Source organism: Hibiscus syriacus, unplaced genomic scaffold, assembly GCF_006381635.1.
Source record: "Hibiscus syriacus cultivar Baekdansim isolate YM2019G1 unplaced genomic scaffold, ASM638163v2 tig00110213_pilon, whole genome shotgun sequence".
Classification (NCBI taxonomy): Eukaryota; Viridiplantae; Streptophyta; class Magnoliopsida; order Malvales; family Malvaceae; genus Hibiscus; species Hibiscus syriacus.
Window position 1 is genome coordinate 1,445,746 of NW_024062630.1, and position 22,737 is coordinate 1,468,482.

At 32.3% G+C, this 22,737-nt stretch overlaps 4 protein-coding genes and 1 non-coding gene across 7 annotated transcripts; 4 read left to right on the top strand and 1 right to left on the bottom strand.

The window, feature by feature from the left end:
- Window positions 1–626: 626 nt before the first annotated feature.
- Window positions 627–6,014, top strand: LOC120113872 (bifunctional 3-dehydroquinate dehydratase/shikimate dehydrogenase, chloroplastic-like). Its single transcript, XM_039134929.1, has 10 exons — window positions 627–866; window positions 3,004–3,109; window positions 3,474–3,698; window positions 3,851–4,191; window positions 4,351–4,414; window positions 4,919–5,027; window positions 5,156–5,272; window positions 5,389–5,540; window positions 5,645–5,807; window positions 5,910–6,014. Exons 1-10 carry the CDS (start codon window positions 661–663, stop codon window positions 5,951–5,953), a joined length of 1,527 nt encoding a protein of 508 aa, XP_038990860.1. The 5' UTR covers window positions 627–660; the 3' UTR covers window positions 5,954–6,014.
- A 524-nt stretch (window positions 6,015–6,538) lies between these two features.
- LOC120113875 lies at window positions 6,539–9,117 on the top strand. Of its 2 annotated transcripts, none has more exons than XM_039134932.1 (3): window positions 6,539–6,633; window positions 6,875–7,005; window positions 8,584–9,117. In XM_039134932.1, exons 2-3 carry the CDS (start codon window positions 6,892–6,894, stop codon window positions 9,034–9,036), a joined length of 567 nt encoding a protein of 188 aa, XP_038990863.1. In that variant the 5' UTR covers window positions 6,539–6,633; window positions 6,875–6,891; the 3' UTR covers window positions 9,037–9,117. The 2 variants fall into 2 exon arrangements, with proteins under 2 accessions (XP_038990863.1, XP_038990862.1); XM_039134931.1 differs by having other exon boundaries at window positions 6,610–6,689.
- Window positions 9,118–9,639: 522 nt separating this feature from the next.
- Window positions 9,640–13,833, top strand: LOC120113871. 2 transcript variants are annotated; one of them, XM_039134927.1, is made up of 4 exons: window positions 9,640–9,721; window positions 11,700–12,512; window positions 12,613–12,729; window positions 12,814–13,833. In XM_039134927.1, the coding sequence occupies exons 2-4, from the start codon at window positions 11,739–11,741 to the stop codon at window positions 13,684–13,686; spliced, it is 1,764 nt and encodes a 587-aa protein (XP_038990858.1). In that variant the 5' UTR covers window positions 9,640–9,721; window positions 11,700–11,738; the 3' UTR covers window positions 13,687–13,833. The 2 variants fall into 2 exon arrangements, with proteins under 2 accessions (XP_038990858.1, XP_038990859.1); XM_039134928.1 differs by lacking the exon at window positions 9,640–9,721 and having other exon boundaries at window positions 11,613–12,512.
- Window positions 13,834–16,576: 2,743 nt separating this feature from the next.
- On the bottom strand, window positions 16,577–16,649 carry TRNAK-UUU. The gene has a single exon. It is a non-coding gene; the product is annotated as a tRNA-Lys (tRNA).
- Window positions 16,650–18,918: 2,269 nt separating this feature from the next.
- Window positions 18,919–22,246, top strand: LOC120113874 (eukaryotic translation initiation factor NCBP-like). Its single transcript, XM_039134930.1, has 6 exons — window positions 18,919–19,131; window positions 20,128–20,223; window positions 20,306–20,410; window positions 20,529–20,606; window positions 21,707–21,826; window positions 21,917–22,246. Exons 1-6 carry the CDS (start codon window positions 18,967–18,969, stop codon window positions 22,046–22,048), a joined length of 696 nt encoding a protein of 231 aa, XP_038990861.1. The 5' UTR covers window positions 18,919–18,966; the 3' UTR covers window positions 22,049–22,246.
- Window positions 22,247–22,737: the final 491 nt, after the last annotated feature.

Sequence of the window (22,737 nt, forward strand, 5' to 3'; positions counted from 1 at the left end):
GTTAAGGAATATATAATTTTTTTTATTAATCTGGGGTAAGTAAAATGTAGTATCTGTTCAAAGATAACTTTCAACCTCTCAACATTAAACGTTCACACTCCTAGTATCTATAGTAGTCGAACTCGGATTCTCAAGAAATAATAATAATTTCTTTACAATGGAGGTCACTTAGTTCGTGCGTAATATACAATTTAGATTTAATAAAAAAAGGATTTTTTTTCTAATATTAAAAATCAAAACTACAACTTGACCTTGTATAGTTGTACCGCATTAATCAATCATATTGCTTTAAAACAGAATCTTTACATTTGTTATATCTATAAAGTAACTTTTCATTGAAAAAATGAAAGTTATTAAAATTTGAATTTAAATTAATTTAACTTTTATTATTTTATTTTATTTTAATAAAATAAAATAATAATGAAATAATATTTTTTTGTACTCTATTAGTTTTATATACTTTACACGTAAGTAAATGTTGGAATCCAAATTCTCTATGTTAAAATTCAAATCAAAAGACGCTTTGACTTGTTACATCAGCCGCGCCGTCCTTGTCAAAATTACCTTTAACGCACAGCGTATTTGTATATATAATCAACAAATTTAGATTGTTGGTTTCCATCAACATTTAGGCCGTGTTTTCCCGATCTGCTGCAGAAAATGGGACTCGTGAAAAATTCAACAATGATATGCGCCCCATTAATGGCGGAATCAGCAGAGCAAATGGTTGAAGAAATGAAGCAGGCGAAAGCCGAAGGCGCGCAGCTCGTCGAGATCAGGTTGGATCATATCAACGACTTCCAGCCTCGCCGCTACCTTCCAATCATCCTCGAAAATAAACCTTTGCCGGTCGTTGTCGTTTACCGGTAACCATTTCAATCTCTCTGTCCTTGTTTGTTTGTTTGGTGAATTTTGCTGTTATTTTATAGGAAAACTCTTGGTGGAGATAATACTATAATAGAGATGGAAACTATAATGATATATCCAATATAAGTTTTTTTTTTGAACGACAATGGGATAATAACGAAGAGTCGTGGGTTGATAAAACCCCTTGTTTTCTCTCATTTTATAGGTCAAATTTTTCTTCTTCTAAGCATTCTCATAAAAATAGGTATAAAATATAATTTTTGGTTACCTAATTGTGATAATTATATATAATATTGTACTCAATTTTTTTTTTGGATAAATAAGATTTTATTATCCAAAAGAAGCAGAAACTGCTACAAAAGAATCAATCTAATCAATGGAAACAAGATCAAGGGTAAACTATGAACAACAAAATCAGACTATACCCAATTGTTACATAAATCTAAATTAGTATCTAATCTATTAATGTTTATGCTACTTAAGTGAGTACTAATAATGTGTTTGATTGCAAGAATAACTTACTCCTCGGTTCTATAAGTATTCAATTTTTGTTTCATGTAATCACGTACCTAATTTTTTTATCAGTGCAATTAAGTTTTAACTTTTTTCGGTACCAACAGATTTTTTTTAATTATAAGTGTTCATAACTAATATAAAAATATATGTTATAAATTAAAAAATTAAACGTTAAAATTATAATATGAATACGTGTAATTTTTTTTAAATATTAGAGATCTAATTATCTCAAAAAAATTAAAAATAAATATTTAATTACATAATTGAATTACCCAATTACTCAAAGAAAAAAGTTAAGTACTACATTATACATAAATGTCAAACTTAGGAACCGAAAATTATATTTGCACAAAAAGATATTAATATTTCACGCCCGTCATTATTGTATTTTTCCTTTATAAGGATGTGAGATATATTTACTTTTTAAAATAGTAGATACTTAAATTTATGAATATTTTAAAAATAATAATATTTAAGGTTGGATTATTATATGATAATAAATTGTCTAAACTATACTTATTTTTTGTTTAAATATCTAAAATATTTCGATCAATTCAAGTGTCAACGTTACAAACATTATTATTTTATGATCATTTAAAAAATATCATCAAACACTCAAAATATGACATTTGACACATTTATAATCTTTTTGAACTTTATTTTTTTAAACTTTTAAAATATTATTAATTTATAAAAAACTAAAGTTTCTCTAAAATCTCAAAAAATAATAAAAACTTTAATTCTAAATCATCAATTCCAATCAATGGTTATTTTTGGCGCCGTCATCGTCGACCGTCTATCCACTCGTCGACAAACCCTCAATGCTAATCATTCCTTTCCTCATTGCCTCAATCTCCTAAAAGTCTAAATGTCTAAATCTATAAACCCTAATTTTTTACATCCCTAAATTACTATATTGCTTACCAATTTCCATTGGCTGCAGTGGGTTTTAAATCCTCTAATAGAACGCACACAAGTATTGATGGTTTTCAAGAGGGTTTCAATTATCGCAACAACGGGGAGGGGGTTACTGAACAACCGATTAGGGGATTATAGTTTTAATTAGGTATTAAAGACATGTGATATTGGGACGACGGTAGAGGATGGCCGACAGTAATAGTTCGACGATGAGTGGATAGATGTTCGGCGGTAGTGGTAACTGTAGGAATATATTATTGATTTTAAGGGTTTTTCTTTGTATTATTTTAGATAAATTAGGATTTTTTTAAAAATATAATAATATTTTATTTTATTTTTTAAAATAAAATATTTAAAATTACATAAATGTGACACATGTCATTTAACGAATTTTTTTTACATACGTTGTAACCGAAATACTTAAATAATAACATTTTTATCGTTAAATATTTGATTTGACTGAAAAAAAAATTACACTTAAATGAAAAAAATAATATAATCTAATCAATTTTTTTCATATTTAGCTTCCATAATAATCAATTATTTAGTTAAAAATATCAAAATTATAACTTTTTAAATAAAAAAACTGAATATTCCCCTACATCCTTGTAAGATTATTTGAAGAGAGAAAAATTGAACATACCGATATTCGTCACTCGATTTGACACGTATATAATTTCTAAGATGAGCCCTTTTGTTCAGGCCTAAATGTGAAGGTGGTCGGTATGAAGGCGATGAGCACTCCCGACTGGAAGTACTTCGTTTAGCTGCAGAAATGGGAGCTGATTATGTTGATTTTGAACTCAAGGTACCCTTTTAAATTTCTGTAGTTTCTTGTCTGAATTTTTGTTTCCAAACTATTCCGTTTCTGGATTATTGTATCTTCTGCTGTATCTTTCTAGATTCTCTCAATCTTTCTGCAATTTGGTGATTTATTTTCTACCATCTTTTAATATTTTAAATAACATTTTGGTTCATGAAGATCTGATTGTCATAGGCTATGCAACTTGGACTCGAAATGAGACTCACATACTCATGTCAAAATTAGTGCAGAATGAGAAAAATGAAGTGTCTCGGGTGAAATCCGTCATAGGGGATTTTAATCGACCACCTTGTTCCCTTGAAAGTTCTTTTCAGTTTTAATCTGACTTGCATCTCATGTGATTGTCCAGGTTGCTTCTGATCTGATCAGGGAACTGAAAATGAAGAATCAGACTCAGAGTGCTACAAAATTTATTGTTTCATGTCACATTACCGTTACGACCCCTTCGGAAGAAGAGTTAAGTAATCTTGCTTCCACCATGCGAGCTTTGGGAGCCGATATTGTCAAGGTGGTTGTGAATGTAACTGATATTACCGAGATAGCAAGGATTTTTCATCTGCTTTCTCACTGCCAAGTAAGAAATTCAAACTCTTATGGTCTTTTGCTTCGAACATGTTCAGAGCAGTTGTATAGACTGTCACTAATTCTATGGCCTTTCCTTTCGAACATGATCGGGGTACCCGTTGTTCCTGAGGTATAACATTATTAGATTATATTTATCTGCAGGTGCCAGTAATTGCATACTCTATAGAGGAAAGAGGTCTCATAAGCCAACTGTTGTGCCCAAAATTTGGTGGCTTTTTAGCCTATGGATCCATCGATGGATATTCAATTCCCGGCATCCCTTCTTTACAGAGTGTTAAGCACACTTATAATCTTGACTCTGTGAATTCAGAAACTAAAGTTTTAGGACTTGTTTCTAAACCTGTTAGCCATAGCAAGGGCCCTATACTGCATAATCCTACCTTCAGACATGAGAACTTCAATGGAGTTTATGTCCCATTATTTGTTGATAATCTCAAGGAGTTTTTTAGAACCTATTCCAGTGCTGATTTTGCCGGTTTTAGGTATGTCATTTGACAAGTTCATTCTCATAGGTGATAGAATTTTATCTTTGGTAGATCAAATCAGGTTAGTTTCTTTTTAGCCATTCAAACACATTTTAGTCGGTGTTTTCATATATTCTCCAAACGTAACTTCGACTTTGTCATTTCCATGAAATGCAGTGTCGGGTTTCCATACAAGGAAGCTGTAGTTGAGTTCTGTGATGAAGTTCATCCACTTGCAGAGGTTGACTATAATCATACACTTTAGAAATTATAGTTTCCCGTTTATTTGTTAAAGTCTGTTGTTTTTGTGCTATATTCCATTTTTGATGCATTTTTTATAATTTATAAGTTCAGGATCTAATTTTTGATCACTGGGAAAAAGTAAATAAAAACATTAAATAAATAGATGCAGGTTTTTAATTGTGCATACTTCTGCAAATTTTTCTTGCAAATTGTTCTAAAGTGTTTTTAAGTTTTGAAGTAAATGTTCATCTTACCCTATTCTAAAACTCATATTTTCCTACCTGGAATCGCATCATCAAACAGCACATTTTGTAATGGGAAACCAGAACTAAAGGACTATAACACTCAAAACAGTATATATTGATACATATACTTGTTTCTTATACAGGCGATTCTACAACTTCTCTTTTATATATAATTCTTGATGTTTCGGTTTCCTAATATATATAACTGGCTGTATCTGCTTGTTGTGTAATGAAGTTTTCTTTACATTCATCATCAGTCTATAGGTGCTGTCAATACTATTATAAGGAGGCCTTGTGATGGGAAGCTGATCGGTTATAATACCGATTGCGAAGCTGCAATAACTTCAATTGAGGATGCTCTAAAAGGTACCTTACATTGATTAGAAACAAATTCCTATCATGTTGCCGCCGATGTTTATTGTGTTGATTAATCATTAGTCCATTCTAGATGCTGAATTTCTAGCACTTCTTTGCTTTTAAACAATCTTCTTTAGGTACGCCAATATCTGGGAAACTCTTTGTGCTAGTCGGTGCTGGAGGTGCTGGAAGAGCATTGGCTTTTGGTGCTAAAAGTCGAGGAGCTCGAATAGTCATTTTCGACATTGATTTTGGTATACAATCTGCAACTCTTAAACAGGCAATGCTCCCTGTTTGCTGATATGATTGTCAATTATGATCCAAAGATTCTGAATCTTTTTCTTACAATTCTCATTTCTTGTGGAAAAAGAAAGAGCAAAGTCTCTTGCTTCTGCCGTCTCAGGTGAAGCTCAAGCTTTTGAACAGGTTGTTAATTTCCGGCCAGAGAAAGGAGCGATCCTTGCGAATGCAACACCGCTCGGAATGCATCCAATAACAGATCAGCGCATTCCTGTGGCTGAGGTTTCCTACTTCCGTAACAGCTACAATAAATTTCAAACTCTTTTCTGAAGAACACAATTCAATCTTGTTTCATTACTGAAATTATTTTCTTTCTTTTTTCCCAGGAAACTTTGGAGGATTATGAGTTGGTCTTTGATGCTGTTTATACACCTAGAAAAACAAGATTATTGAAAGAAGCGGAGGCTGCTGGGGCAATCACTGTGAGTGGAGTTGAAATGTTCCTCAGACAAGCTATGGCTCAGTTCAGTCTCTTCACTGATCGACAAGGTATCTCCTCACTCTCCTCTAAGTTACTTCTTAATACTGGAGAGTTAGAGCTGCAATTACTGTCAGTGTTCATGATATGTTTTCCTTTATTCCGTTTTGCAGCACCTAAAGAGTTCATGCGGGAGATTATTATGGCAGAGTTCTGATGTATTGGATTACGCTGAGAACATTGTTACCATTCAGGACTCGAGTCAATTTAATTGATCGAGAATTTAATGAATTTCTTACTTTTGAAAATCTTATCCTTATAAATTGTAATTTATACTCATTAAATTTTTAAATTAATTTTGTGTTACGATTCAATTTGAATATAAATTCATTTAGAAGTTATCAACAGCCCGGCTTTTAAATATAATAAATATTTTATAGAAATGTTTTTTTTCATTCTTTTGTAAATTTAAATAAATATAAATTATTTATTGGAATTTTTTAACACAATCAAAACTTTTATCTTGCACACATTTTACAATTGCACCAATAATTATTTATATATTTATTTTTTAAAAATTTATATTTTTATATAAATAATATTTATTTATTGTTTAAAAATTTAATGTATATGGTACAAGTATCAATAACATTCAGAATTGAACGAAACAACAAACAAATAAATAGGGGGCAATCATAGAATTGAACTCGGAAACTCTCGCACCTTAAGCGAAAATCAAACCGCCAGACCAAACGCTCCAAGTCGGAATTTGTTTATTATTTATTTTAATTTTCTAGTATCTATATTTCTACTCGAAGCCAAGTTATTAACAGCGGAATTTGGCTCATTTTAGCTTTCTTAGTTTGTTCCCAGTTTCGCCTTAGTCATTTGCGCCAGGTTTACCTCTCTCGTTTCTTTAGTTCTTGATCTCCCTTCATTTATTCTACCAGAAATACCACTCAATTTTACTTCATAATCGACAATATTTTTTTTCATTTTTTTGCAACGTTTCGTGCAAGACTCGCCGTTTTAGTCTATATACTGTACTTTTAACAATGCACTCTAAGTGTTTGCTATAATGCTTCTTTGTACACTCTGCGAAGTTGTATTTTCTTACATTTTTTTTCCTGATTTTCAGGGTGTTTTTTTTGTAAGATGTTGAAGCAAGTAATAAGGAAAGTTTTGAGCCAAAGGGTAGTTTCATATTCTGGTGATAAACTTTTGTTGCCTTGCTTGTACTCGCCCTCGAGATACTTTCATGCTGGACAGGTATTTTTTTTCTTTGAAATTTTATGTTAGTTTTTATGGATATACCCAATTCATTTCTCCTTCGGAATTTATCAATGGAAACCAAACCCATTAATCCTTGGTGTCCAGATATTGTGTTCATTGTTAGATCTTTCAGAAATAAAGTACATAGAAACATGAAAAATCTTGCTTTGTAACTTACTTTGGTAGCTCCTTTATGGGCATGATGAATAAAAGAATTAAATTGGTGAATTTTAAGTGAAATAAGGCTAAATACTCCTCTGTGAACGATAGTGAAATAGTACCATAAAAGAAGGGTGGAAAAAACCCTGTGGGGAGTGAATTAGAACACAGAACTGATAGTGTGGTAGTACCATAAGAGAAGGGCGGAAAGAACCCTGTGGGAAGTGAAATAGAACATGAAATCATATTCTTTCAGGCTGGAGGAGCTCAGGGGTATGACTTCATGCATGTTGAAGAATGAGCCAGTGACTCAGCAGTGGCTTGGTTAAGGAAACTCACTGGAGCTGTAAATAAAGCAAGTTTTAATGAGGCAATTGTCACTACACATGGACCCGATCCTAGGTTGTGACCAGAAGAAAGCTTGGTGGAGGTCCAAATGACTGACTGATGTGGAAGTATTGACAAGTTCTAGTTAGGGCTGATATGTGTCACGAACCCAGAGTTAGTTCATTATCCCAGAAATGTCAGTTAGTTGAGAGTTCTTAAGTTTGGTTTTTCAACTTTCAATACTTATAACCATATATAATTTCAGAATCATCTTGCAAGTTAATTGCTATCAATGTTCCAAATGAATGGAGAGGTTAGAACTTATCGTAGCATTGACCATTGGGAAACATAAAGTGAAACTTTGGCCTGCATAGGGGTCTGAAAATGGTCGAGAAGAAAACTGTAAAGATGAGTGAGTGAATGTACATAAGCTGTTCATTCTTCATTTATTTGATATATTAATTGAAAGTAAGTCGTGTAAATCTAGTTAGAAGATGTTATTTTTTTATAAGAATATCATCTTCAATCCTTTCTTCTTATTTCTGTTTTTGCTGAATCTGCATGCATACATACATTTATTTGCGGCAAACCTCATCCATATCTTGTTATCAATCTATGCTAAGTAGGTTTGTTAAGGGTACTAAAAACCTTATATTGCCCGAGATGCAATGAGTTAAAAAAAAAATTCACTTCTTGAAGGTGCAATATCTTGTTTGTGTTTTTGTTTGTATGTGTGTGCTCATGCGCATATATGTATAAAACATGCAAAATTTTCTTTTCTTTTCATTGACCAATATTCATGATTTTCTTACGGTCTCATGTTTGTTGTTGAATGCTCAAATATTGAGAAGTATAGAGTTTGATATTATATCTTTTTTAGTAGTAAAGGTACAATATGAAAAAAACTAAAAGAAAAAGAAACTGTAGAGAAATTTAATCGGAGCGGACTATTTTTGCACCTATCACTCTGGAAAATAGTACATTTAGGCACTAGACATGCATGTAATCAAGTGCACCTTGCCCCCCAAAAAGATTCTAGGTTGTGAAGTTCATAGTTGCTAACTTTATAGAACATTTTCTCTTGAACAGGTTCATTGTTCACCAAGAAGTTTCTTTGGGGTGGAAGATTTTCTTGATGATGAAAATAGCAGGCCATACACTTATCAGAAGGAGAAAAAGTCAAAGAATCCGAACAAGCATGTCTCATTTAAACAGCGGACCGAAGCCTACATGGAACCTTTTACACTCGATGTCTTCATCTCGAAGCGCTTTGTTTCCGCTTCACTTACACATAGGGTAACAAGTAAACAAGTTGCAGTTGCAGGCACAAACTCGAAAGACATTAAAGCAGTACTAAGATCCAGATCGGACATTCCGGCTTGCTTGGCGATCGGACAGATATTAGCTGAGAGAGCGAGAGAAGCCGATGTGTATACAGCTTCTTATACTCCCAGGGAGAGAGACAAATTTGAAGGCAAAATCAGAGCCGTGGTTCAATCCCTCATTGATAATGGAATTGATATTAAAGTTTATCTTGATTGAGTAATTTGATTTCAATTTTTGAACTTTACTCTCTTTACTCAAACCTTTTGAAAGATATTCTCTGTTGTTTTAGCGTGTGAACATGCTTGACTGTTGTATTTGTCTTCTTTTTTTACTATGAACATTTTAATCTTATACCAATTTGGATCATAAACTTCAAATTATTAGGGTTTTTTCTTGGAGAAACTTCAAAATCAATTTGATTTTAGTTGGAGCTTAAATTTGTGCATAAATAATCACGCTTGTAGTCTGAGTATGAAAATCAAACCCAGTTTTTTTTCTTGGTAAATAGTTACAATCAACAATAATAACTTAGTTTCTAAATGAGATATTTGCACTTGGTTTTGCTCTAATAAAATTTTAATTTTATTTGCGAGTCGACTTTTGATCCAGATATCTAAGGCTTAATACTTTAAGCTTGCGAGTTTACTCAATTTTTTCATCTTAGTATTTAAAAGTTTCATTCTTAATTTAGTTTGATTGTTTATCTTTTTATAATATAGGTGGTGCAAGACACAAAAGGGTATTATAGTAAAATCTGTTAAAAATTGGATTTAATTAAAAAAGAGAACCGAAAGGGGATTCGATTTCTTTAAAAGGCAAATTTTTCCCATATGCTTCAGAAGATTTCACTTTCTCGAATTCAGAACCCATAGCATGTTTGTGTAGTCAGGCTTCATAGCAGGTTTTTTTCTTTCCTTTTTATTTTCATTTTTTGTAATGTAATTTCATTATGTTATTTATGTTTGGTTGCGGAGAACGGCGGAGGTAAGTTAGGGGTTTTTTTTTTGAAATATTTTTGTTTTCTGGTTTTCTTTTATAATTTTGGAAAGGTTGGTTTTGATGTGTTTCTGTTGTTTCTTTTCTCTCCAAAAAAATATTAGTCTCTAAAAAAAGTGTTGAGGATCTAATTAGATATATGTTCAATGAAACGAAATGTATTAACGATAAGCTTTGCCTTTGCCTTTCTAGGGGCATTGAAGAAGGCATTTTGCAATGAAAATGAGTTATTTGGAATTGAATTTGAGATTCTTTTCTGTAGATTTGTGGATAATGTGTCTGAGAGAGAGAGAGAGAGAGAGAGAGAGAGAGAGAGAGAGAGAGAGAGAGAGAGAGAGAGAGAGGAAGTTGAGGGACTTCAATTTCTGCGTTAAGTTTCTTCTAAGACCCAAATTGGAGAAAAAGAAGGGTGAAACTGCTCTCTCTCCTCTTTGGCAATGTTTTCTTCATTCCTCCTATTCCTGTTCTAACTATAACTTTACAAAGTTGTATTCCATTGCTTTGGTATTATGGATTAGAAGGTTCTTAAGTTTTCGGGTATTGAGGAATTCATTTAGAATGAAAAATGAGTTATTTAGAAATTCAGAATTCTTAGTAGATTTCGGGTAATTGGTGGAAAGGAAGAAAAGAGTTAAATGAGATGGTTCTACACCGTTGTTACTTTCTTTTATGTCCCTGTATATTGTGATGTTTGGTGACAGAGAAAGTTGAGAAACTTAAAAGGTTTGCAGTTAAGATTCTTCTAAGTTCTATGTATGAGAAAAGAAGGGAAAAATCTCCTTTTTCGTGATGTTTTCTATCCTGCTTCAAATCCAACTTAAAGCTTTACAAATTTATATTGCTTTGCTTTGGTATTGATGATTAGGAAGTTCTTAATTTTCGAATCTGACATTTAGGTTGAAAATGAGCTACTTGGAACTGAAATTGAGAATGTTTATTAGAATTCTGAAAAAATGTTGGAAGGGAAGAAAAGAGTTAAATGAGATGACATGCTATTCTACGCTATTGCTGCTCTCTTTTATATCCTTGGTTAATGGCTATTGCTGAAAAAGAAAGTGGAGAAACTTCAAGCTGCAGTTATGCTTCTTCTAAGTTCTAAGTAGGAGATAAGAAGGGAGAGCTTTCTCTTTTTTGGTGATATTTTCTTATCCTTTTCCTAGTGCAACTTATAACTTTATTCATTTGCTTATTGATATTTGGAAGTTCTAGACTTCGATTGATACAAATGCATGACTGAGGAGAAGTTGTAGAAAATTGATACAAGTTTGATTCGATATGGATTCTACTGGTGAATATAATGAAGGTGTTTGGGGACATTCTATGTTATCATGTCTGCTTTGGAGCCAATTATATAAATCATGCACCTCCACTACGAGGGACAACAAAGTTTCCTGCACGTATGTTTCTAAGTAGGAGAAAAGAAGGGAGAACTTCATTCTTGGTGATAGTTTCTTCATCTTATTCCAAATCCAACTTGTAACTTCACAAATTCATTTTCTCTGCTCTGGTATAGACAATTAGGAGGAAGTTCATAACTTCGATTGGTGCAAGGCATGAGTTTAGTAAATCAATATTCTTTTTTATTCAATATGGATTCTGTTGGTGATTACACTGTGGCTGTTTTGTGGACATACTAAGTTTGTGTCTGCTTTGGAGCCTATCTTAGAATCAAGCTCCACTGCTGGGAGCAAGAAGTTCCTTGCTTAAATGTTTCTAGTTTTTACTCTACTTTTTTATAATAAAAAAATGGTTTATTCCATATTTTCTTTTTGACATCCCCTAACTGCTCTCTTTCTCTCGCTGTTTCTCTCACAAGCACATAGATATGTACCCGGTCCTGCCCTGGTTTGAAATCTTATCTGCTTGACTGCTAATTTGACCAGGAATACAACTGGCTCCTATCACTCTGTGAGCCCTAGACCATGGAACAAGAAAATAACAAAAATAAAGGTGACAATGTTGCAGAAGATTTATCAAAGGCGAAATTTGACATTGCAAAGTCAATAGCCAAGAATTTCTTGAAGACAAGAAACTCCATTGATACTTCTGAGGTTCAGAGGAGAAAGCGAAAGAAGAAAAACAAGAGTATATCAGAAAGCAGCAAACTAACTGAAAATGATGCTAAGAAGCAGAAAACAAGGGAAGAAAACCCACAAAAGAGTGCTACCAGCAGTATGGTGAATGTAGAGAATGGCAAGCAGATCCAAAAGAAGGAAGAAAATACATATCAGTCAGGTGGCAAGGAAAAGAGTAGTAAGTCAAGTGGAAGTAACAAAATACGAAGAAGGGGGAGGGGGGCTGGTCTTTTGAATAAAAACTGGAAGAATGAAGAAAAGCAGAGAGGCAAGAGGAATAGAAAATGGAATGTGCAGATGGAAAAGCACAGGAGTTCGGAGAAGAATTTTAGGACTAAAGAAAAGAGTGATGGTAAGGGAATGCAACAAGAAAATAAAATGAAAGAAAAGATTGATGGTCTAATATTTCTGTGCAATGCAAAGACCAAGCCCGAATGTTTCCGATACCGTGTAATGGGGGTATCAAATGATAAAAAAGATCTTGTGTTGGGTATCAGACGAGGGTTTAAGCTTTTTCTCTATGATTATGATCTCAAGCTTATGTATGGGGTATATAAGGCATCCTCTTCTGGTGGCATTAAACTTGAGCCTGAGGCTTTTGGTGGAGCTTTCCCCGCTCAGGTGTACCATTTTGTTACAGCCCTCATTAGTTACAAGTTTACAACTCTTCTTCATCCTTTCCTAAGAGATTAGATTCATGTACCAATGACATCTATTTCAGGTGCGGTTCAGTATCCATGTTGATTGCTTTCCTCTGGCGGAGAGCATTTTCAAGAAGGCAATCAAGGAAAATTATAACAAAAACAACAAATTCAAAATTGAACTTACTGCTAGACAAGTAAGGAGTAATTTTCTTACATGGAAGTTAGGTGTTGATCCTTTAATATTTTGGCATTAACCACACCTGAATTTTCCCTTTCAGGTTCGGAAACTCACTAAACTGTTCCGACCTGCTGCAGTTCATTCAACTGCCCTGCCTGTCCACTCTCCTCCATCAAGAGCAGTGGCTCGAATCTTTGAGCACCCTGAAAATGGGGAAGCGCATGATAGACCAAGAGAAGCAAGGGTCCCTTCATACAGAGAAGCATCTGCTAGAGACCCTTATGCATATATCAGTACTAGAAGTTATCCTGTTTTATCTCATGAAAGGGATAGGCAAATTGCATATGGAGAGTTGCCATCTACTCGGAGAGAGGTCATTCTTCGTGATTTATACCTTAATGAGAATGATTATGGGGCTTATGGTTTTCGGGGAGAGAGAAGAAACTTAAGTTTTCAAACTCCTATGGCTCCTAGATTAGGATCTTACCATAGAGATTATAAAGAGCTGCCTCTACACCAACAGGATGTCGTATACAGGGAATCCATGCCTATGCAAAGAGAGATAATTCCCTCTGATCCTCTTTACTGTACTAAGAGAGAGTATAAGACTTATGATTTGGGTGCTACACAAGAAATGCAATTAACTGTTTCCGCAGCAACTGCAAATACATCTCTTGCTGGTGCTTCTACTTTGGATCCTTATGCTACAGATCCTTATTATAGTCGCTACTATGGTGCTTCATCATTTGACTCTTACCTGCCACATTCAAACAGGGAGGCACACCCGAATGAGACTGATCGATTGAGGATGAGAGAAAACAATCAAGTAGACGGATTGAATCCGATGTATGCTTCCAATGCTTTAGCAGAATACAACCAGAGGTATCGTCGTCATGATGCTAAGCCTGTTCCTGCTTCTACATCAGTTTCATACCGGTACTTTTTCAACGGTCCATCTTTTTCAAATAGGTGAGGGTCGTCGGAGTTTGATTATCTGCCCCTTATCCCTAACTTGAGACTTAATGCATTTCAATTAATGACTTATTTTCCCTGTTTTTTGCATGCAAGCTGTTGAACTCCAGCAAACATTTGTGTTAAATAGATTATCGTGAATATTTATTCAGCTTTTTGTTGGTACATCCTTTTAGCCAAGTTGTATTTAGAGCATTTTGCAAATCCTTTTTCTAATATTCATGTTTAGGGAAGGTAATTTGACCTGAACCCGATAGGTTTCGATTCAATCTAATTCTATAGGATTGGGTTATTTAAAAAAATCAAGTTCATGTTGGGTCAGGTTGTGTGGATTGTGGAGGAGAGTGTCGGAGTCGGGTCGAAGTCAGGTTTAGGATAAGAAATATCTGGCACAATGCGATCGCGTATATAGATGTATATATTTTTCATTCCCTCATTTCTATCGTCTTTCACCCCCTTCCATTTTTTTCTCTCTTTTTCTTTGTTGTTCATTTTCCCTCCACTTTGATCTTCATCGTAGAGAGGTTTCTCGTGCTCCTTAATTTTCACTATCATCAATAACGGTTGTCTACCCAACCCCCACTTTTAAAATTACTTTTTGTGTGGATTTTATGAGGGTTTCAAAGTCTGATGAACAACAATAATAGTTTTAAAATTGTAATACTAATACAAGTGTTGCATGTGTTCTTTATGGAATAAATTTTTTATTTGCATGTCTTTTATTTTTTTTTAAAAATGGGTGAATAAGATAGCCACAAATTTGAAAATAAAAGGTTTATTTTTTTTTCTTTTTAGAAACTTGAGCTGTCCGCTCACCCTGCCCAGAGAAAAAGATAGTTAAGGGGAACCTGAAAAGAATGGCCACTAAAGAAAACCGTTGGCGACAGCTGTAATGACGCCTAAAGGTTAAGGCCAGCCAGCCACACCGTCCCAACAGACGGGCAGCCAAGAAAATCATTTATGCTTATGATTGAACCAACGGTCATATTGGGCAGCCAGCCCGTAACCCCTCTAAAAATTTGTTCTTGCCCCCATCACCTACATAGGATCTCATTTTATACACTCTCCAACTTGCTTATTCTCCATTTGTTCTGACCAACATTTTGTTTTTCCAATCTCTCTCTTCACATCTTCAATCTGCTAAGATAACATCAACAATGGAGGCATTGAGGATGAGTTTATTTTGGGCCGTGGTGGTTATTTTGGTGGCCGTTTTTACGTTCCAAAATGTCACAGCAGTCTATGCTCCGGCACCTAGTCCGACCTCAGATGCTACAACTTCCGTACCGACGGTGTTTGCTTCCCTTGTTGCTCTTGCATTAGGACTTCTTTTTTAAAGCGGTGGTGTTTGTTGAGCTACATTACTATTCGATGCATGCATACTTTTCTTGTTGTAGTAGTTTTAATGTGTAATTGGTGTGATTTGTTTATTAGTGATCTAATAAATTATTTTTGATTTATAAGGTTACTTCTTTTATTTAACACAATCCTTTTAGGACTAGTGTAAGTAAATCATGTGTATTAAGTAAATTTAAAACGTTTTATTATTTTTATAATAGAAAAGTTTCAGTCATATATTAGAAAGCAATATTTTTAGCAACATAATAAAAAATTAAATTGATTTTAAAAAAATATTTTATCTACAGTGACGCTTCAAATATATAACTTAAAGAGTTGTCCCAATTAACGGCCACGCTAGGAATGTCTTTTTTATAAAATTCTTATTCGAGTAATTTTGGATATTTATTTCGGTTAAATTATAGTTCTAATCCGTCTATTTAAATTTTAATATTTTAATTAGGTACAATTTAAGTCTTTACTTTTTATAAAATCATTTATTACTCCATAATAACCAAATAGTTAATATTTTAAATAATTCCGATTAAGATGTTAATGTAGTTTTTTTAGGTGTCATTCAATGATATATACATGTATTTATGTTATGTTTATATATATATATATATATATATATATATATTTTGGTAAAGTACACAATTGTTCTCACGACTATAAGATGTCACTTTGTTGAGTCTCTCGACTATTAAAAAGATATAAAATGATATTTAATTATTCATATGTTTCAAACCCGTTCATTTTTGTTAAAAATTATTGTTCTTATGGGTTTGATGTTAACATGTTGATTGTGATATAATAAACTCTGATATCATAATCATTTAAGTTGTATTTTGTGGATCGACTTTCTATTTATATTATACTGTCGAGCCAATGCTTGAAATATTATATCGTTGAGTTTGTGCTTGAAAGTAACATTGATGTCAGTAGACATTATTAAAATATGATTTTATCTTATATCAATAAGCATATTGATGTTCAACTCAAACAACTGTTAATTTTTTAATGAGAAATGATCGAGCTTGAAATATATGAATAGTCGGGTAACCATTTCATAATTTTTAATAGTCAAAGGACTCAATAAAATACCTTCCTATAGTCGAGAGACCATTTTATAATATCCTATTTTTTATATTATATTTATATTCATATAATCGAAATATTATAAATTTATAAATGATACTTTTTATAAAGGTAAAACATGCTTAAAGTCCCTAAATTTTCGAAGATCTGAATTTTGATATAACATTATTTTTAAGAATGCATTTTCTGTATTTTTATGATGTTATATTTTTCTTATATTATTAATATAATAAAACTTCCGATCACGGCTTTCATTACAAGTGGCTGATGGAGTCAAGGGTTGAGTAATGAGGGACAGATTAGTCCTTTCCGAGTAGGAGAGGAACAATCAAAATTAATTTTGCCGTCTGTGGTTAAAAGCCACGCTCTTTGCTAGCTGAGCTAAGAAGCCATTTAGCTTACATGGATGTTGAGCGGTTAGAGTTTAGAAGCACGAGAGTCCAAAATAGAGACAACGCCGTCTGTGGGAATCGAACCCACGACCACGTGGTTAAAAGCCACGCGCTCTACCGGCTGAGCTAAGACGGCCAGTTGAATTATGTTTTCCAACTATTGTTTGTGTATCATAATTGTATTAATTAAATCTCACAGACATGAATGAATAGAGCTTCTTCTTTCAATATATTCTGAATATAAATATCAAATATATTTTGAAATTTAAAAACCTTTGATAGTACTTTTTTTTGGAAACGAAGATGACTATATTTACAAGTGATAAATAATTTGAACTTAAAATTTTGACTTCAAACTTACTTCTCGAATCATTATTTTTCTAAAAATAAATTCGTTTGTTCAAATTTAATTTTAGCTAAATTCCTTCTAAAAAATTATTTATGATTTAAAACTTATAAAAAAGTGTATTTATATAACTAATATTAATATAATATATTGTTAAATTGAAATAATTATAATTTTCTGTCCAGCTCAGTTGGTAGAGCACAAGGCTCTTAACTTTGTGGTTGTGGGATCGAGTCCCACGGTGGACAATTCATAAATTTTGATTGTTGTAGGGAGGTCTTCCACGGAAGCTGTTTTCAACCTAACGTTGGGGGCAGCCTACTACCTACCTCTCCCGCACCCCATTACATATGGGAATAGGGTCAGCTAATTTTTTTTAAATTGAAATAATTCGGAAATCTCATATTTATGTTTCATTATATACATTTTTATTATAATTTCAAAAATATATATATTAATTATAAATTTGATAATTTATTGTAATAATTGACAATTATTATAATTATTTGAACTATTGAGAATGTAATATAAATTGAGCTTCTTAAATAAAAATAAATTAACTATAATTAGATTTTAAGTTTTATTGAATTCATCAAGCGACCTCACTGATAAAAGAGAGTATCGTTATCTTTAATGGTCTTAAATTTGAGTATGAATTTGAACAGTTACATCTACAAAATATATATTATCAATAACTAAGAAATATTCTAAATAACTTGCACTCCCCTTGAACTATTTAAAAAATAAAAAGATTATAAGTTTTATTAATTGATTTTCTTCTGTTACCACTCGTTGTTTAATTATTTTTAAATCATGATAAATTAGTTCACATTATAAATAAAATAAAATAATTATTTTTCGTTTAAATTACTCTAAAAAGCCTAAATTTATTTTATGACTTAAATTAAACCATATGTAGGATAAATTTAGCCGAATTAAGAATGCCACACAACTCATTCAATGACTTTCAATCATTTGACATTGAAATCTCATACATATAGTATATGTGGTGCTCGCACCTGAAACCTTAAAGAATAACAATAATTTCTTAATCATTAAAGTCGCTTAGTTCATACTTTTATCATTTATTTTTTAAAAGTTATATTATGATATTTTCATTATTAGTTTATAATAAAATAATCACTCAAATATTAATTTATATTATACTAATAATGTGACATTTAATTTTTAACTTAACCTAACTTATATTTTAATTAAAATATAAATTTAATGTAATTTACAGTTTTTACACCATAATTTTAAAAAGTTGATAAAATACGAAAAATATTAAAATGTTTAACATTTTAATATTTAAAAATTTTAAAAGTAAAATATTTATAAAATTATTCAATATTATCTTACGTTACTTAATCCCCTTTCAACATGTTCTACTCTAAAATAAAAAAAAAACTTAGCAATGTTGAAGATTAGAGAAAAGACCCTAATTAACTTGTGATGGGTTGCCGCAAGATCTATTGAGGTTGAACTCATTAAATTCAATTCATCACTACTCAATTTGTTCGAAAGAATTTCAATCATTTGACAATAAACGTTCATACACCTCTACAGAAGTCGTGATCGAATTCAAAACTTGAAAGAATAATAACAATTCCTTAATCATTAAAGTCACTTAATTCATATTTTTCTCCCTTTTTCAGTTTAATGAGAATTTAAGATTATGTAAGTATGTGGTAAAAGGAATTATAGAAAGCAATATTTGATTTTCAGATAAATGTATAGTTATAAATTTAAACGTATTATTCCAAAAAAGCTAAAATTTAAAATATTAAATTAAAATTTATTTATTTTTTAACTTATAATATATTAATATAATAGGAGTTAAATTTCGGATAATTATTTTAAGATAAATTGATAATATAAATGATCATAATGTAGCTTTTGCAAATTGAGTGATAAAATAAAACAAAATTAAAACTAAAGTGGCAGTTAGTTTAGTTTATCAGAAATAGAAATATCAACAACCAACGCACCGTTTCATCTCGTTTCCTTCCCATTTCCCCTTTCCCTTTTCCCTTAAAAGGGAAAAAAATGAGCACAGAGAGAAAAATAAAAACGTTAGGGCTTCTGATCTGCAAAAAGAGGGGAAATGGAATCGAAAATTGATGTTACGGAGAAAAAGGAAGGAGAGAGCAATAACAGCAGCAAAGATTTGATCAATAATAATATTAACAACGAATTGATAGATTCCGATAGTAAAGAAGCTGAAGAACGCCAAGCCCGTGAGCTCAAAGCCGGTTTGCATCCTCTGAAGGTATTTTTATTTTCCATGATTTTTTCTAAATATGTGAACATATGTGTAATGTTCTGCGTGTGGATAAATCTGCTTACAGTTTCAAAATCAATATTTTGAAATTGTTAGGTTTATGACGGACCGTAGCTTTTTATTTCGATTCAGATAACCGTTTTTTTCTCTCAATATATGAAAGATATAATCTGCCATCGGTCTTCTAAAACAAGAAATTTCGTTGTCGGAAATTTATTTCGTTTTGCTGAGTAATTGTTCGTAATTTCAATTTTCACGTTTTTACTGAAATGTTAATTCCTTTTTGAAGTTATAACATCTGGAATGACTTACTCGATTGATACACTGAAATAATGATTTTTTTTTGAAGAATTATGTGATTATTTGATTTTTTGATATTAAAGCATCTCGGAGAGTTTAAAGTGCGTCACTTTTAAGTTCGTAATGTTAGTTGCAAAAGTGCATGTTTCCACCTAGAACTGGCAAATGAGTTAATAGATACTGCCATAACGATGCCTTAGTTTACCATAATTCACTTGAAAAGCTTTCAATGTTATATCAGATTATACAGTCTGTATTTTAATCAAAGTGTGAAAAGGACCACGAAAAAAATGAAAACAAACCTTGAAACAGATATCTTATTTTTGGCTGTAGAGAGCCTACTATGGTTCTACATTGCAAAGTAATGTATAGCTACAACTCAATTTCTACACATTCTATTATTAATCCTAAATTCCTAATTAACTAAGGGTTTAAAATGATTTCCTAAGATTGAAGGGAAAACATAATTGTATCCGCTACGCTACCTGTTATGTTCTAGTCCATGTTCTATGATCTAAATAAATTTGTGATCGTCTAACTTTAGGTCTTCAATTTTTATAATGTTTGTAACTTTGTATATTATATTTCTCTCTTCATTTTCTTGGTTTGACATGGATAGCTTGTTAAGTGCAAAATTTGTTGCCAATTAGTTCCTTTATTTGGTTCTCCTGTTCCTTTTAACAGCACAAGTTTGCGTTCTGGTACACTCGTCGGACGCCTGGAGTTCGAACCCAAACAGCTTATGAGGACAATATAAAGAAAATTGTGGATTTCAGTACAGTAAGTTCTTTTTAAAGAGCATAACCTAATTAGCTAAATATGTTCGATTGTAAATACCAACCTTGGTATAAGCGTTTTGCAGGTTGAAGGCTTTTGGGTCTGTTATTGCCACTTGGCCCGTCCCTCTACTTTGCCAAGCCCCACAGATTTGCATTTATTCAAGGAGGGAATCCGTCCACTATGGGAGGTAATTGTTGAAGGCCTTGCCTTCAAACTGCTTGTACCAATATTGCCATTATTTTTGTATAAAAATTAATATTTCTTTTACTGTGGTTCCTTTGTGATTTCATATGTTATTATCCCAGGACTCTGCAAACTGCAATGGTGGCAAGTGGATAATTCGGTTCAAAAAGGTTGTTTCAGGTCGCTTTTGGGAAGATCTGGTAAGAAAGAATACTGTATATAAGAATCTCCCTCCTGATATTCTAGTTAGGTTTTGTTGTACAAACAAGGTCAAATGTCCATTTTAAGTCAGCTTTCTGCAATGGTTTCTAACCAGATCTTTGAATTCTAATCTGAATCATGGGAACTTCACCTTAATTGAAGCATATGCTTGATTTTGACATGTTCTATAACTAAATGAAAGTTTTTACGGTCTATTTAACTTCTTTAGACTATTTCAATGGAAGTTCAGTGATACCATTGTTGAATATAGGTTCAGAATATTAGTCCTTGTCCCGCAGAAATACTATGCATGGAGTTTCATTAACAGTAAAACTCCCTGTTTATGATTAAACTCTTAAGAGTGGAATGTGAAAATTGTTGAGTTGATTATTCTCTCTCTGATGCCTCAATATCCATATGAGCTATTCTTCTTTGTTGACATCTATGATCTACCAATGGTAGAATGTTTTCGAATATAGAGCTACAGTTTAATAAGTGTGTTCAGACAAATAGAGGTTATTTCTGTGCATAGCCAGGTATGTTCCTCTATTGATTGCATTGTTCCCATATACTGCCTGAAGATACCATTTCCGAATGTAATGATTATAATGTACATTTTTGTTTTTTTTATAGGGGGATGAAATTGGTCATACTGCCCACCAATCTTTGGTCTGAAAACTAACGGTTTCTTGTCCTCTGAAAAGATCCCTGAAACCTGGTTCAAATTTCCCAGAAGCACATTTTAGCCATCTTGTTTTTTCCTAACTAGCATTTAGGCTTCCTTGGCCTAAATGTTAACCTCATTTCTCTTTTAAAGATTTATCCCTAGTTTAAACTATAAAATAAACAAATAAATAGAGTGCAGGACCTTCTTATTTGCTAATGTGCTTTTATAAGAAATACCATGAATGGTGAAATTCCAGGCCCTTCTTAAATGTATCTTTTCCTTTGGGTTTGTTTGAAATGTTCTAAATTTCTATTTAGTTTGTGATTGGTTGTTCAAAATGGTGCCATGTCTTGGGCACTAGATGATGGACATTTAATATTATTCAATACTACCTTCGATATATATATTATTCATTACGCCTTACATTTGCAGGTTCTTGCCCTGGTTGGTGATCAACTTGATTATGGAGATAATGTTTGTGGTGCAGTGCTGAGCATTCGCTTCAACGAGGATATATTGAGTGTATGGAATCGTAATGCGTCAGATCATCAGGTTTGCTATTAGTAATCGCACCGATTTTCCTATTTCGTCTCTTCCTTTCGATCTCTTCAGAAGTTATTGATCATGTTTTGATTGTGCCAGGCTGTCATGGCCCTAAGAGACTCGATCAAACGTCACTTAAAGCTTCCGCACAGCTATGTAATGGAGTACAAGCCCCACGATGCTTCTTTGCGTGACAACTCGTCATATCGAAACACGTGGTTGAGAGGTTAGACGGGCACTTGAAAAAGGAAAACAGTTAGACCGTCGAACGTCTCAGCTTCTTTCGATGTTCCTTCACTAATCCTTTGTTTTGACATAAGAACCATTGTTGAATATCATGGTTGTGAGAAACCTTTTAAGTTGAACTATCAAATGATATCGTTTAGACGAAATCGATGTTTGTTTTATGGATATGTTTATATTCCTTCATCCATAGGTATCATAAAATTATTATTGCATATGTTATAGTGTGAACTTGGTTTTACCATTGCTAAATTTTTGTAGAAACCTCTTTTTTAATATATTAAAAATAACAAATTTAATATATTAAAAAATAATATGAATGCATATGGATAAAAAATATAACCAACCCAATATAAAGCGATTATCAACACTATTAGTAAAATTTTGTATAAATTATAATACTTTAAAAAACATGAAATGCAATATTTTAATGTTGCAGAATAAAAGAAAATATTTTATCAAATAAAGAAAAAACAATAATTTAATCATTATCATGTGATCCTTCAAAATAAATTTAATTCAACATCTTACTTCTCTCAAAATTAGCATCCCATAATTCTACATTAAGCCCTCTCATGCTTGTGTACAAAAGTTTTAATTAGTGTTTTTGATATATCTATATCTTGAAGTAATTTTAATATAAAATATGAAAGGGATATATATCACAAGCTCAAACA